This window comes from Phascolarctos cinereus, unplaced genomic scaffold (genome assembly GCF_003287225.1).
Source record: "Phascolarctos cinereus isolate Bilbo 61053 unplaced genomic scaffold, phaCin_HiC Scaffold_4;HRSCAF=312, whole genome shotgun sequence".
Classification (NCBI taxonomy): domain Eukaryota; kingdom Metazoa; phylum Chordata; class Mammalia; order Diprotodontia; family Phascolarctidae; genus Phascolarctos; species Phascolarctos cinereus.
Window position 1 is genome coordinate 491,354,739 of NW_027555847.1, and position 14,280 is coordinate 491,369,018.

General features: G+C 37.3%; 1 protein-coding gene across 1 annotated transcript in view; it reads right to left on the reverse strand.

Moving 5' to 3' along the window:
* Positions 1 to 1,857: 1,857 nt before the first annotated feature.
* LOC144456568 (meprin A subunit beta-like) overlaps positions 1,858 to 14,280 on the reverse strand; it is an 82,624-nt gene continuing 70,201 nt past the window's right edge. The window contains 1 exon segment of the mRNA XM_078151784.1: positions 1,858 to 1,949. Coding sequence (XP_078007910.1) covers positions 1,858 to 1,949 — 92 coding nt within the window.

Here is a 14,280-nt window from a genome sequence, read left to right on the forward strand (position 1 = left end):
ATTTTAAATTAAAATTTGCCTGTATAAACAAAACCTATGTAGCCAAGAATAATGGGAATGCAGAAAAATTGGGGGGAAAAGCTCTCATAGACAATCTCCCAGATAGAATGTGATTGGGTTGGAATATTGTTGTGGTGTAAGAAACAATGAGCTGGTGGATTTAGAAAAATATGAACCTGTGAAGGAAGATGCTATCCACTTACAGAGAAATAGATAACAAGTAGAAATAAGCATAATATGGTCTTACATATATGCATTTGAGTATTTGTATATGTGTATATGTATATGGAGATCTATGTATTATATGTGTATATGTATATACATATATGTGTATGTATATATGTATGTATATATGCATATGTGTGTATCCCAATTAATTGTATCTTTTTTTGGGGGGGAGAGGGGGAAAATAAAGTAGAAGCACAACAGAGGACAAAAAAATATACAAGGAAGCAAAGAAACGATAGCTTTGAAAATAATGTGTAGTATTTATTATGTAGGTTTTCTCAAAATGGAAATTTGTTGCTTTGTATTGAATCCTTTTTTATGTACTGTTGTGTACATGCTAATGGTTTTTTTCTTATTTTGTATTTAAGTTTAAAATAAATTCAAATATAATGAAAAGAAAGAGATAGATGAACTATTGGTGAAACCCAAAACATAATCCTTATTTTATAATGTAATGACTAAGAGCTTTCTCTAGGTTCAATCCATTTATCATAGACAGGAAATCAATTTTTTACTAGCAGAACCATTTCAGTCCTCCAGAAGTTGTATCTGCTTCATCCCAAAGTGAGCCTTCATATGTACCATGATAATAGGATGCATTTGGGGACTGCTGCAATGTGTATCTCTATGCCACTGTGAATTCCTTCAACTCCCATAGCATCTATGATAAGATACCAGGTAATCATTCCTATGATTGGCTGCCAAGTTATAAAACCACCTCTAATCCTAATGCCCAAGGGAACAAGTCTGGCAACAAGTATGGATAAGGTTGGTAAACTCCTTGGCAAACCCAATGTGCCAAGTTCCAGTCTTCAAAGGCCAGTCACTCTGGGAACTGCCTCGGCTGCCAGGGAAAGAACAGTTGTTTTAAGCAGGCTTGCAGCCTTTAGCTCAAATAAGTAATTTATACGCAAAAATGATGTCTCACTTGCAAATGAGTTTCAGTCAAGCAACCCAATAAAAAGAAATAAGAACTGGACCTGTGATTTCACTGATGTAGGAGACCTGAGGATGACCTATATCAAAACAGGTTCAAAACATGTCTGCAATTTACAGCTGCCTGGAGAAAAGTGTCAAACATGCCACAAGGGGAATGCTATCAAATAAGAATTTGGCCAGAACCAGATTAAAATGTACCTGGGAAATAGTTAACAAAATAAAGCAAAACAAAAAAATTGCATGATAAATATTACTTCAATTATTTGGATCTACTTTGTATAAAAGGTGTTTTGTGTTTATATTTGTATAGTTCTTGTATCTATTTTGGCAGATATACTCATTTTTTTTATTGCCTAGTTATTTTATGTGGTCTAAAACTATTGATTAATATTGCTGATACAGTGTAATTTTTCTATTTTTTAATTAAATCTAATTTTAGCTTTAACTTTGTCTGAGATCGTGCTTACTATACCTGCTTTTTTACATAATAAATTCTACTCTTGACCTTTATTTTATGTTTGTGTATATCTCTCATTTTTAAAGCATTTCCCAAATTAGTTAACAGAACATAGATAATGTAAATATGCGGTTTTCCAAGTCAATCTGAAGCCCAAAGAGATCTTTATGTATAATTTAGGAGTTCCTGTTTCCATTTGAGTTTGACAACAGTGACCTAGAGCACTGATAGATTTAGTGACATTCCATGAAGGCAGGGCTCGATGGTTTCTGTGTCCCTGAGGAGGCTGCTGAGGGAGTATTCCCATATCCTGGATGACAAGGATCTGGATACAGCCATGGAAGAATTAGTAACAGAGGTACATTACAGTCGCATATGTGCTCAACCACATGTCCCCAGATAAGAAAACCAAATAGCCAAGAAGCTGAGTACCTGAATTTTAGAAAAAGGAAGGGGAGATTCCCTGGTGATATCAACTTCCTAGAGAAATTCAGGACCATGTTCCTGTTTAGAGTAGGAATAATGATTTGACAGTACCAAACTCTTAGACAGAAGAGAAGCCTGGACTCTAAGGAGAGAGAAATTCCAAGGTAGCTTTTAGTGTTGTTTTGTCAATTAATCAAGCACAACTCTTCACAACCCATTTGGGGTTTTCTTAGAAAAAATACTAGAATGGCTTACCATTTCCTTCTCCAACTCACTTTACAGATGAAGAAACTGAGGCAAATGAGGTTAAATGACTTTCCCAGAGTCACACAGCTAGTAAGGGTCTGAGGTTGGTTTTAAACTCAGCTCTTTCTGACTCCAGGACCCATGCTCTACCCATTGCACCATCTAGGACAGCATCAGCCCCTTAAACTGCAGTGCTAAAACAAATCTATGGCAGCATAAATGTGCACCTACCTGCTACTTTTCTCTACCATTACCTATATCCACAGTTGTATTTGGGAACTGGTCAATACACAGTTGCTGCCATATTTGGGGCCAAAAGTCTGCCATGGATAGGGCTATGGAAGTAGGGTGGAAATTAGTCAGCATTGCCTGTGGGGAGACAAAATAATAATAATATTATGTAGTATTTATACATTGCTTTAAGGTTTGCAAACCACTTTACATATTAACTTTTGGACCCTCACAACAACCCTGTGAGGTAGGGGCTGTTATTGTCCCCATTTTACAGTTAAGGAAACTGAGGCAAACCGAGATTAAGTGGCTTGCTCAGGATTACACAGCTAGTAAATGTCTGAGGCAGGATTTGCATTTGTCTTCCTGACTTCAAGTCCCACACTCTCTACATTCAAGGACAGACTGCCCCTCCAGATCTTTCCAAAAAGAGACCCTGGCAGGCTTCTGAAACTGCTTATCTTGTCTCTGTCCTTGCCACCTGGTGCTCACCTTGTTAATGAGATCTTGTCCTACCCTCAATGAATTACCTCCATTAAAACGAGCCATAAGTAGTAAGAGCAGGGACAGGACAAGTGGCATCAAAAACCTGGCAGTCATTTTAGGGATGTGGAAACTGAGGCCCAGAGAATTGAACTGACTTGTCCAAGGTCACACAGGCAATAAATGACAGCAGTCATTTGACCCCCAGGTTTCCTATCTCCACATCCTGCATTACAAGTTCATATGTGCAATGATGATAATGATGTCCTGTTTTATTGCCTAGGCTAGAACCTTTCTTTGTCTTAAATAATATCTTTACTTATACTGGGGAATGTCCTGGCCTGCCCATTTCTATGGTGTTACTTGTCCTTTCCTCTCTGGTCATATTCCTCTCCCCTTTGGTTCCACTCTTCAACCTTGACCTTGATTCCATTCAACCCTACCAGCCTTCCAACCTTAGCAGCAGGAAGGTGTTTCAGAACACTTACCTCTTGTGTCCTGGATCAACATATGTGAAATCTCTTATTTTAACATTCATAAAACAATCTGCAAACTTTGTAAAACTTTCAGGTACACTTTATCTCCTAAACGATAAGCCTGTTGACTAAATTCATTATTTTGCTATGCCTTGACTTATGATAAGCTTAAAAATATCTTTCTACCTTAACTTTAGATAAATCAACTATAAAATGATTAATAAATCTAAAGTGTGATGAATAAGCATGATTTATCTTCCTTCTAGCCACTGTGTGAATGTCCCCTGAGGCTCCAGCCTGGGCTTTTTGCCTCTCTCTACATTCTTTCCTTTAGTCACCTCTTCAGCTTCCATATGTCTAATCAGCACTTCTGTTCAGATGACTCCTCTCTCTCTCTCTCTCTCTCTCTCTCTCTCTCTCTCTCTCTCTCTCTCTCTCACACACACACACACACACACACACATACACACACGTATATGAATATATAACTAAAGTTGTATATTCATATATATATACACAAATATATATGCATATATAAACATATATATTCATCCCTAATATATCTCCTGAACTAAAGTTCCATGTTATCAGCAAATTCATTTGGACATCCTGTTGACATCTCAACTTCAATATATATCTTGAATTTCATTTCCATCTAGCAATCATAGGATCACAGGATCATAGAATCACAGATCTAGAGATGGAAGGGACCTCCAAAGACAAAGAGTCAAACATCCTCATCTATAAGATGAAATAACTGTGGCCCAACGAGGTTATATACTTGCCCAAGGTTATAACAGTAGCAAGCATAAAAGGTAAGACTTGAACCCAGGGCCTCTGACTCCACAGTCTTTAAACTCCTATTATATGCCAGGCCCTGCATTAGGTGCCAAGAATACAAAGACAAGAATGGGATAGTCCTTACTGTCAAGGAGCTTGCAGTCTAACATGGGAAAAACAGGTACATGCAATTTTACAAAATCTAAAATAATTATGAGCTCATTTCAAGGAGGAAGCACTGTCAGTTAGAGGGATCAGGGAAAGCCTCAGGTAAGATATGCCTCTTGAACTGAACGTTGAAGGGGATTAAAGATTCTACGAGGTAAAGGTGGGGAAGGAGAGCACACCAAGCATGAGGAACAGCCCATGGAGAGGCAGAGACGGAAGATGGGATGTCTTGGGTTGGGGACACCTAAGAGGCCAGTTTGAAGACTGCTTGAAGGGAAGAAGCATGTAAGTCTGGAAAGGTCAGCTGGAACAAGATCTGAAGGGCTTTGAATGGCAAACAGAAGAATGAGTGTTTAAAACTAGAAGCAACAGGGAGCACAAGGAGTTTGTTGAGCAGGGCTGTGACAAGGTCAGGCCTGTACTGGAGTAATATTGCTTTGGCAGCTGCATGGAAGATGGACTGGGCTTATCATCTTGCCCTTAACCTTTTCCTGCTCCAAAGTTCCCATTCTGAGGCCAGCACCATCTTTCCAGTCACTGGCTTATAACTTTGGAAACTTCTTAAACTCTGCATTGCTGAATCTATTCAGTTTCTAAGTTCTATTGAGGCTGACTTTCTGCTCTCACTTATGTGGCCACCACCCTAATTTAAGCCCTCATCTCCATAATAATAATGCTAGTAATAATATAATAATAATAATAATAATAATAATAATAATAATAATAATGGAGAGCATTTATATAGAATTTTAAGATTTACATTGCACTTTACAAATATTTTCTGACTTAATCCTCAAAACCACCCTGGGAGGTAAGTGTACTCGTTCCCATTTTTTGGTGAAGAAACTGAGGCAGACAGAAGTTAAGTGACTTAGATCAGTTCACACAGCTAATAAGTGTCTGAAGACAGATTTGACTCCAGATCTTTTATTCAATGTCACATAATAGCCACCTTTCACTTGGACTCTTCCAAAGGCCTCCCAATTAATCTTCTTGCCCTCATTTTCTTCCCCCTTAAATTCATCTTTCCCACAGCTTTCAATACATATTGCTGACACAGAAGCTGACCATGCCCCAAGGCCTTTCACCTCTCTAAAATTTTTGATGGTTGCCATTCGCTTCCAGGATAAATTCAAAATGCTAAGCGTTGAAAGTCCTTCCTAGCCTGGCTTTTGCCTTTTTGGTCTTGTTTCAGATGATTCCCCTTCAGGAAATCATTTAAAGTTCCCAATAAAAGCTGGCCCCACTCTGAAGCCACTGCTGATCTTCAGTGAACAGCCAGTCAACATGTTGCTATCTTGAAATAGTTATAATAAAATCCTTTTAATTTTCTTTGTCCTGAGTTTTACCTCATTAATCAGGGTGAAAGTCAAATGAAGAATTTTACTTTCAACAATATCCAGGGATGGAGGTACCTCAAGAAAGAGCAGGGAAACATGGCCCTAGGGAAATGATATTGTTTGTCTTTCCTATCTGGGAGGTCATAGTCATAAGGAACATGTGGGAAAAGTCATCAATTTGAGGGCAGGTGAAGATGGCAGAGTGAAAGCAGTGACTTGGTTGAGCTGTCCCCCAAACCCCTCCAAATACTCATAAAAAATGGCTCTAAACAAATTCTGAAGCAGCAGAACCCACAAAAAGACAGAGTGAAACAAATTTCCAGCCCAAGACAACCTGAATGGTTGATGAGAAAGGCATATCGCGCCAGGCTGGGAGCACAGCACAGCATGGTGTGGGCATGCAGGCCACAGCGAACCTGGAGCAAGCCTCAGAGGACTGAATCTTGGGCAGCTGTGGAGGTTTCCAGACTTCTCAATCCATGAATGCCAAAGACAACTTAGAAGGTCAGTGGGAAAAGTCTATTTCTGTGGTGCTGAGACAGGAAGGTGGGATCCCAACTCCATTCCCCAAGAGCGTGGCCCTGGGGTGGGGGGAGCAGCTGCTTCCCTAGCTTCCAGCCCATAGACTGAGGGAGAATCCAGTGGCTGATCAGAGAAGGATTGCAGGGATCTCTTTGCCAGTGCTGAGGCAGGAATCTCTTGCTTTGCCCGTGTTTGGATCTGGGTCACAGTTCTGGGTTGCGGTCCTGGGGTGAGGAGGAGCGCTGGTGTGGTGAGCTTCTAGTGACTGTGGAGAGGACAGTTACAGGACAGAAAGGAGTACTTGTGGTCACAGGCCAGGAAAGGAATAAACACCTCGCCCCTTATCATACCACCTTGCAAGAACTAAAAATTTACAGGTCCCTACAAGTATCTCTAAACACAGCTGTATAAACACCTGAAGCTTGGGACAGTACATCCTCCACATTGGAAGCAGATTCATACCTTAACAAAGAGTTTAAAACTCAAGTAATTGGCCGGGATCATGAGCAAGCAGAGCAAAAAGAGTCAGACTATATTATCTTACTTTGGGGAAAAAGAAGATCAAAATATACAACCAGAAGAAGACAACAAAGTCAAAGCCTCCAAGAAAAGTATGGATCAGTCCCAGTCCTTGGAAGAGCTCAGAAGGGATTTTGAGAAGCAAGTGAAAGAAGTAGAGGAAAACCTGGGAAGAGAAATAAGAGTGATGCAAGAAAATCACAAAAAACAAGTCAACAGCTTGCTAAGGGAGACCCAAAAAAATACTGAAGAAAATAACACCTTAAAAAATAGCCTAACCCAAATGGCAAAAGAGGTCCAAAAAGCCAATGAGGAGAAGAATGCCCTAAAAAAAAATTGGCCAAATGGAAAAGGAAGTCCAAAAGCTTACTGAAGAAAATACTTCCTTAAAAATTAGAATAGAGCAATTGGAAGCTAGTGACTTAATGAGAAATCAAGACACTGTAAAACAAATCCAAAAGAATGAAAAATTAGAAAACAATGTGAAATATCTCATTGGAAAAACAACTGACCTGGAAAATAGATCCAGGAGAGAGAATTTAAAAATTATTGGACTATCTGAAAGCCATGATCAAAAAAAGAGCCTAGACATCATCTTTCAAGAAATTATCAAGGAAAACTTCCCTGATATATTAGAACCAGAGGGCAAAATAGAAATTGAAAGAATCCACAGATCTCCTCCTGAAAGAGATCCCCAAAGGAAAACTCCTAGGAATATTATAGCCAAATTCCAGAGTTCCCAGGTCAAGGAGAAAATATTACAAGCTGCCAGAAGGAAACAATTCAAGTACTGTGGAAACACAATCAGGATAACACAAGATTTAGCAGCTTCTACATTAAAGGACCGCAGGGCATGGAATATAATATTCCAGAGGGCAAAGGAGATAGGATTACAACCAAGAATCACCTACCCAGCAAAACTGAGTATAATCCTTCAGGGGAAAAAAATGGTCATTCAGTGAAATAGAGGACTTTCAAGCATTCTTGATGAAAAGACCAGAGCTGAATAGAAAATCTGACTTTCAAATACAGGACTCCAGTGGAACATGAAGAGGTAAACAGGAAAGAGAAATCAGAACAGACTTATTAAGAATGAACTGTTTACATTCCTGCATGGAAAGGTGATATTTATAACTCATGAGACCTTTGTCAGTATTAGGGTAGTTGGAGGAAAAAATTATATGTTATAATAGATAGATAGATAGATAGATAGATAGATAGATAGATGAAGATAGATAGATAGATAGATAGATAGACAGACAGACAGACAGACAGACAGACAGACAGATAGATAGATAGATAGATAGAGGGCACAGGGTGAGTTGAAGATGAAGGGATCATATCTGGAGAATAAAATTAAGGGGTGAGAGAAGATTATACTGGGAGAAGCAGAAAGGGAAAGTAGAATGGGGTAAATTATCTCACAAAAAAAACAGAAAAGAAAAGGCTCTTACAATGAAGGGGAAACAGGGGAGGTGAGAGGGAATAAGTGAATCTTATTCTCATAGGATATGGCTTAAAGAGGGAATACTATATGCACTTAATTGGGTATGGAAATCTGTCTTATCCTACAGAAATATAGGGGGAGAAGGGGACAAGAGAGCAGGGGAATGATAGAGAGGAGGGCAGATTGGGAAAGGGGGTAATCAGAAGCAAAAACTTCTGAGGAAGGACAGGGTCAAAAGGAAGAATAGAATAAATGGAGAGAGTGGGATAAGATTAAGGGAAATCGAGTTAGTTTTTCACAACATGACTTCTATGGAAGTGTTTTGCATAACTGCACATGTATAACCTATATTGAGTTTCTTGCCTTTACAATGACAGTGGGTGGGGAGGGAGGAAGGGAGAAAATTTGTAACTCAAAGTTTTAAAAACACATGTTTAAAAAAGTGTTTTCACATGCAGTTGGAAATAAGAAATATAGGAAATGGGGTACAGAAATCTATCCTGCCCTAGAGGAAAATACAAGGGGAAAGGGATAAAAGAAGAGGGGGAGAGATAAAAGGGAGGGCAGATTAGGGGCAGGGATATTCAGAATGCATGCCATCTTGGGGGGGGGGAGGGGCAAGTTGGGGTGAAATTTTGGAACTCAAAATCTTGTAGAAGTGAATGTTGAAAACTAAAAATAAATAAATTTGAAAAGAAAAAAAGAAAAAAGAAAAGTTAAAAATGTGGGTTGAAGTCTGACAGAATATAATTGTAGGGTTATTGCAAATGTAGTTAAGCTCTTGTGGGTAAAATTTCAAAGCAGCATAAGGGGATTTAGCTGCCCAGCTCCCATAAATGCTTTGAAAATTTACTCCTTGGTGTAATTTTGTAACATTCAATAAATAACAACACTGAAAAAATTTTTTGCCAATTTTCTTCTTTCCTTCTGATCTTGGCTATATTTGTTTTATTTGTATAAAACCCTTTTAATTTATGTAATTGAAATTATTCATTTTACACCTCATACTGCTCTTTCTTGTTTGTTCAAAAAATATTCACCTATCTATGTCTGATAAGTAATATGTTCCATGTTCTCCAAATTTTCTTCTAATATCTCTCTTTATATTTAGGTCATGTATCCATTTTGAGCTTATCACAGTAAATGGCAAAAGATATTGGTCTATGCCAAATTTCTGCCAGACTGCTTTCCAGTTTTTCTAAGAATTTTTGCCAAATAATGATTTCTTGTCCCGAAGACTTAAGTCTTTACACTTGCCAAATACAAGGTTACTATATTCATTTTCTGCTATAAATTGTATTTCTATTCTGTTCCACTGACCTACCTTTCTATTTCTTAGCCAGTAACAGATAATTTTGGTAGTTGCTGCCTTATAATATAGTTTAAGATTTGACTCAGCTAAACCTTCTTTGTTTGCATTTTTTTTTCCATTAGTTCCTTTGCTACTCTGGACTTTTTGTTCTTCCAAATTAATTTTGTTATTTTTTCTGTGGAAGTACTCCCAAGAATAATATGTCTATTTTCTGTGAGTTACCTCACTTGGCAGGTGCACTGGATGCAGAGTAAGCCTGTTTGCCAAAAGGAACCAATCAGGAGACTTCAGTGAGCCAAAGCTTGCTCACCCTCCCCCCCCCCCAATGCCTCTGCTGGTATTACTGGCTGACCTTGCTGAGATATGCCCTCCCCCAACCTGGCCCAAACCAGCCTTGTGGTCAACTGTTTCAACAAAACAACCTGATTCTGTGTCCCCACCTGTTTGTGGGAAAGATATTCCATTCTTTTTCCCAACCTTTCCCTGAGCCTCCCCTTTCTTGTTTTCAAGCATAAATCTCCCCTTCATCTCCTGGACTTGGGGCAATTTTGTACTTTGCACTGGGGTGCCTTGACACTAATGTCTGATTTTCCTTCTAATAAAGCTTTTCGCTTTTAACTCAGCTTGGACTTCTCAGCATTTTGAGGTGTGGACTTCACCAAATAGACATTTCTGGTGTCAGAAGTGAGATTCATCATGGTGAGGGGCTTTTTTATGACCACTGGAGGGGTAATCCAAGTGCATTGGGACTAGCTCAGACTCTTTAATGTCCAGTCTACCATCTCACCCCTAGAGGTCCAGTAAGTGCCTCCCTGCTTGAATCCTGCATTCCTAGTATAAATCCTGCTTGGTCAAAATATATAATCTTTGAAATATGTTGTAATCTTTCAGCTAGTATTTTATTTAGAATTTTTTCATCCATATTTATTAATGAAATTTGTCTATAATACTCTTTCTCTGTTTTTATTCTTGCTGGCTTAGGTATCAGTATACTATTTGTTTTATTAAAAGAAATTAGTAGGACCTCTTCTTTGCCTATTATTCCAAACAATTTATTTACTATTGGATTAGTTTATCTTTAAATTTTTGATAGAATTCACTTGTAAATCTGTCTGGTCCCAGTGCTTTTTTCTTAGGAAGCTCATTTTTGGCCTGTTCAATTTCTTTTTTTCAAAATATGTCTAATTACCCAGAACTATATGAACACAATTATAAAACACTTGTCACACAAATAAAGTCAGATCTAAACATTTGGAAAAACATAAATTGCTCATGGGTAGGCTAAACTAATATAATAAAAATGACAATTCTACCTAAATAAATTTATTTATTCAGTACCATACAATCAAACTACCAAGACATTATTTTATAGAGCTAAAAAAAAATAATAACATAATTCATCTGGAACAACAAAAGGTCAAGAATATCAAGGGAATTACTGGAAAAAAGCAAAAGATGATGGCTTAGCAATACCAGGTGTAAAACTATTTTATAAAGCAGCAATGATCAAAACTATTTGGTACTGGCTAAGAAATAGAGTGGTGGATCAGTTGAATAGATTAGGTACACAGGCCACAGTAGGAAATAATTATAGTGATATACTGTTTGATAAATCCAAATACTCCAGCTTCTGAGATAAAAACTTAATATTTGACAAAAACTGCTAGGAAAACTGGGAAATAGTAAGGCAGAAAGTAAGTATAGAGCAACATCTTACACCAAATATCACGATAAGGTCAAAATAGGTACATGATTTAGACATAAATGATGATACCATAAGCAAATTAGGAGAGCAAGGAATAGTTACCTGTCAGATCTAGAGAAAAGAGAAGAAATTATGACCAAACAAGAGATAGAGAACATTATGGAATGCAAAATGGATAATTTTGATTGTATTAAACTAAAAAGCTTTTGCAGAAACAAAACCAACACAACCAAGATTAGAAGGAAAGCAGAAAACTGGGAAACAATGTTTACAACTAGTGTTTCTGATAAAGCCTTTTCTAAAATGTAGAGAACTGAGTCAAATTTATAAGATTACAAGCCATTCCCCAATTCATCAAAGCATATGAACAGGAAGTTTTCAGATAAAGAAATCAAAATTGCCTATAGTCATATGAAAAAATAGTATAAATCATTATTGATTAGAGAAGTGCAAATTAAAACAACTCTGAGGTACCACCTCATACCTACAGATTGGCTAATATGAAAGGAAAGGAAAATTATAAATGTTGGAGAAGAGGTGGGAAAATTGGGACACTGATGCATTGTTGGTAGAGTTGTAAACAGATCCAACCATTCTGGAGAGCAATTTGGAGCTATGCCCAAAGGCAATCAAAATGTTTACCTTTTGATCTGGTAATACCACTACTAGCTAATATAAAAATATTTATAGTAGCTCTTTTTGTTATAGCAAAGAATTGGAAATTGAGGAGATGCCCATCAATTGGGGAATGGCTGAAAAAGTTATGGTATATGAATGTAATGGAATACTATTGTGCTATAAGAAATGATGAGCAGGCAGATTTCAGAAAAGCCTGGAAAGATTTGCATGAACTGATGCTGAGTGAAATAAGCAGAATCAGGAGAACATCGTACACAGTATCAGTAACACTGTGCAATAACCAAATGTGATTGACTTAGCTCTCCTCAGCAATACAATGATCCAAGACAACTGCAAAAGACTCATGATGGAAAATGCTATTCACATCCAGAGAAAGAACTGACAGAGTTTGAATACAGATAAAGCATACTATTTTCACTTTTTGTTGTTTTTTTCATGATTTTTTCTTTTATTCTGTATCTTCTTTTACAACATGACTAATGTTGAAATACGTTTTACATTATTGCACATTTATAACCTATATCAGATTGCTTGCTGTCTTATGGAGAGGGGAGGAGAGGGAGGAAAGAAGAAAAATTTGGAATGCAAAATCTTTCAAAAAAAGAATGCTGAAATTTGTCTTTACATGTAATTGGAAAAAATACTATTAATTGAAAAAATAAAATAAAATAGGTCTACTTAGTGTACTTGCTTTTCTGCTAATCTAAAAAATTTATATTTTTATAAATGTTCATCCATTTCACTTAAATTGTTAAGTTTATTGGCAGACTTTATTTTGTTTTTGGCAGTTTATTATTGTGATCACATCTTAATCCCAAATTGTGGGTAATTCTGCCTCCAAATTTACTCCACAAACAGACAGAACATTGCCTCAAAGTGAACACAGAGCAGCAAAAATAAAAGGGTGAAGCTGTTGTTCTCCTAAAACAGATTGAGAGACCTCAGGTAAGACAAGACCTCCAGAGGTTTGCCCTGAAAGGAGTGTAAATACCTCCAGGCTGATTCCACTGAATCAACAAACAGTAGGCCCTGGGGGCAGTTGGGTTAACAAGCCTACTAGACCTGAAGAACTTTCACCTCGTGACCTTTCACTTCACTACCTCAGGAACTTTAATCTCAGAAACTTTTACCTCACAGGCTTTCATCTAATAAACAGTGTGGGTATCAGATGGCTGAATGGGGGAAGATTGAAGGATACCTGCTATTTCCAGCTATTAGGCTTATTGGTGCTGATCAGACCTGATCCCAGATTGTGGCTGTTGGCAAAGAGGAGTGAGCACATGCCACATGAGTGCCACAGGGAGCAAGAGCACTTTCAAGACAGTGTAGCTGGAGAACCTAACTATGGCTTAGGAGAAGAGAGGAGTACCTTACACTGAGCCCCTAGAAAGAATTCAGAACAGTAAGGAGGACCTGAGGCCTAGGACACCATACCCACAATTTGGAATTAAAACCTGATTGCAATAATAAGTTATTAAAGATAAAATAAAACAAAATAAAAATGAGTAAGCAAAGGAAAAAGAACCTGACCATAGGTAGCTACAATAGTCCAAAAGACGGTCTGGTTTGGGTTCATATTCACAGGAAAATAGTGAGGTGAAAAAAAAAAAAAGCTACTTCTACCTCAAAAAGCAAAAGGAAACGATTACAAGCCCAAAAAGAGTTCCTGGAAGAATTTTAAAAGGACTTCAAAAATCAAATAAGAGAGATCAAGGAAAAATTAGGGAGGGAAAAAACAATCCAAGAAAATTATGAAAAGAAAGTTAACCAAATAGGAAAAGAGGTCCAAAATCTTAAAGAAGAAAATAACTCCTTGAAAACTAGAATTGTGCAAAGGGAATTTAATGACATTATAAGACAAAGAAATAATAAAACAAAATGAAAACAATAAAAAAAGAGAAGAGAATCAGATACATCTAATTAGAAACAATTGATCTGGAGAACAGATTTAGGAGAGACAATGTAAGAATTGTTGGACTATCTGAAAGTTATGATTTTTTAAAAAAAGAATCTTGATACAATATTACAAGAAATTGTTAAGGAAAATTGCCCTGAAGTTCTAGAAAGAGAAGATAAAGTAAAAATAGAAAAAAAAATCTACCACTTATCACCAAAAAGAGATACTAGGAGGAAAACTTACAAGTATGTCATAGCCAAGTTTCAAAACTCCCAGGTTAAGGAGAAAATATTGCAAGCAACAAGAAAAAAACACTAATTTAAATACTACAGAGGTATAATCAGGATTTCACAAGACCTACCAGGTTCTACAAAAACAGACTGTAGGTCTTGGTACATTATGTTTCGAAAAGCAAAAGAGCTGGGGTTGCAATCAAGAATAACTTACCCAGAAAAGGTGAGTACA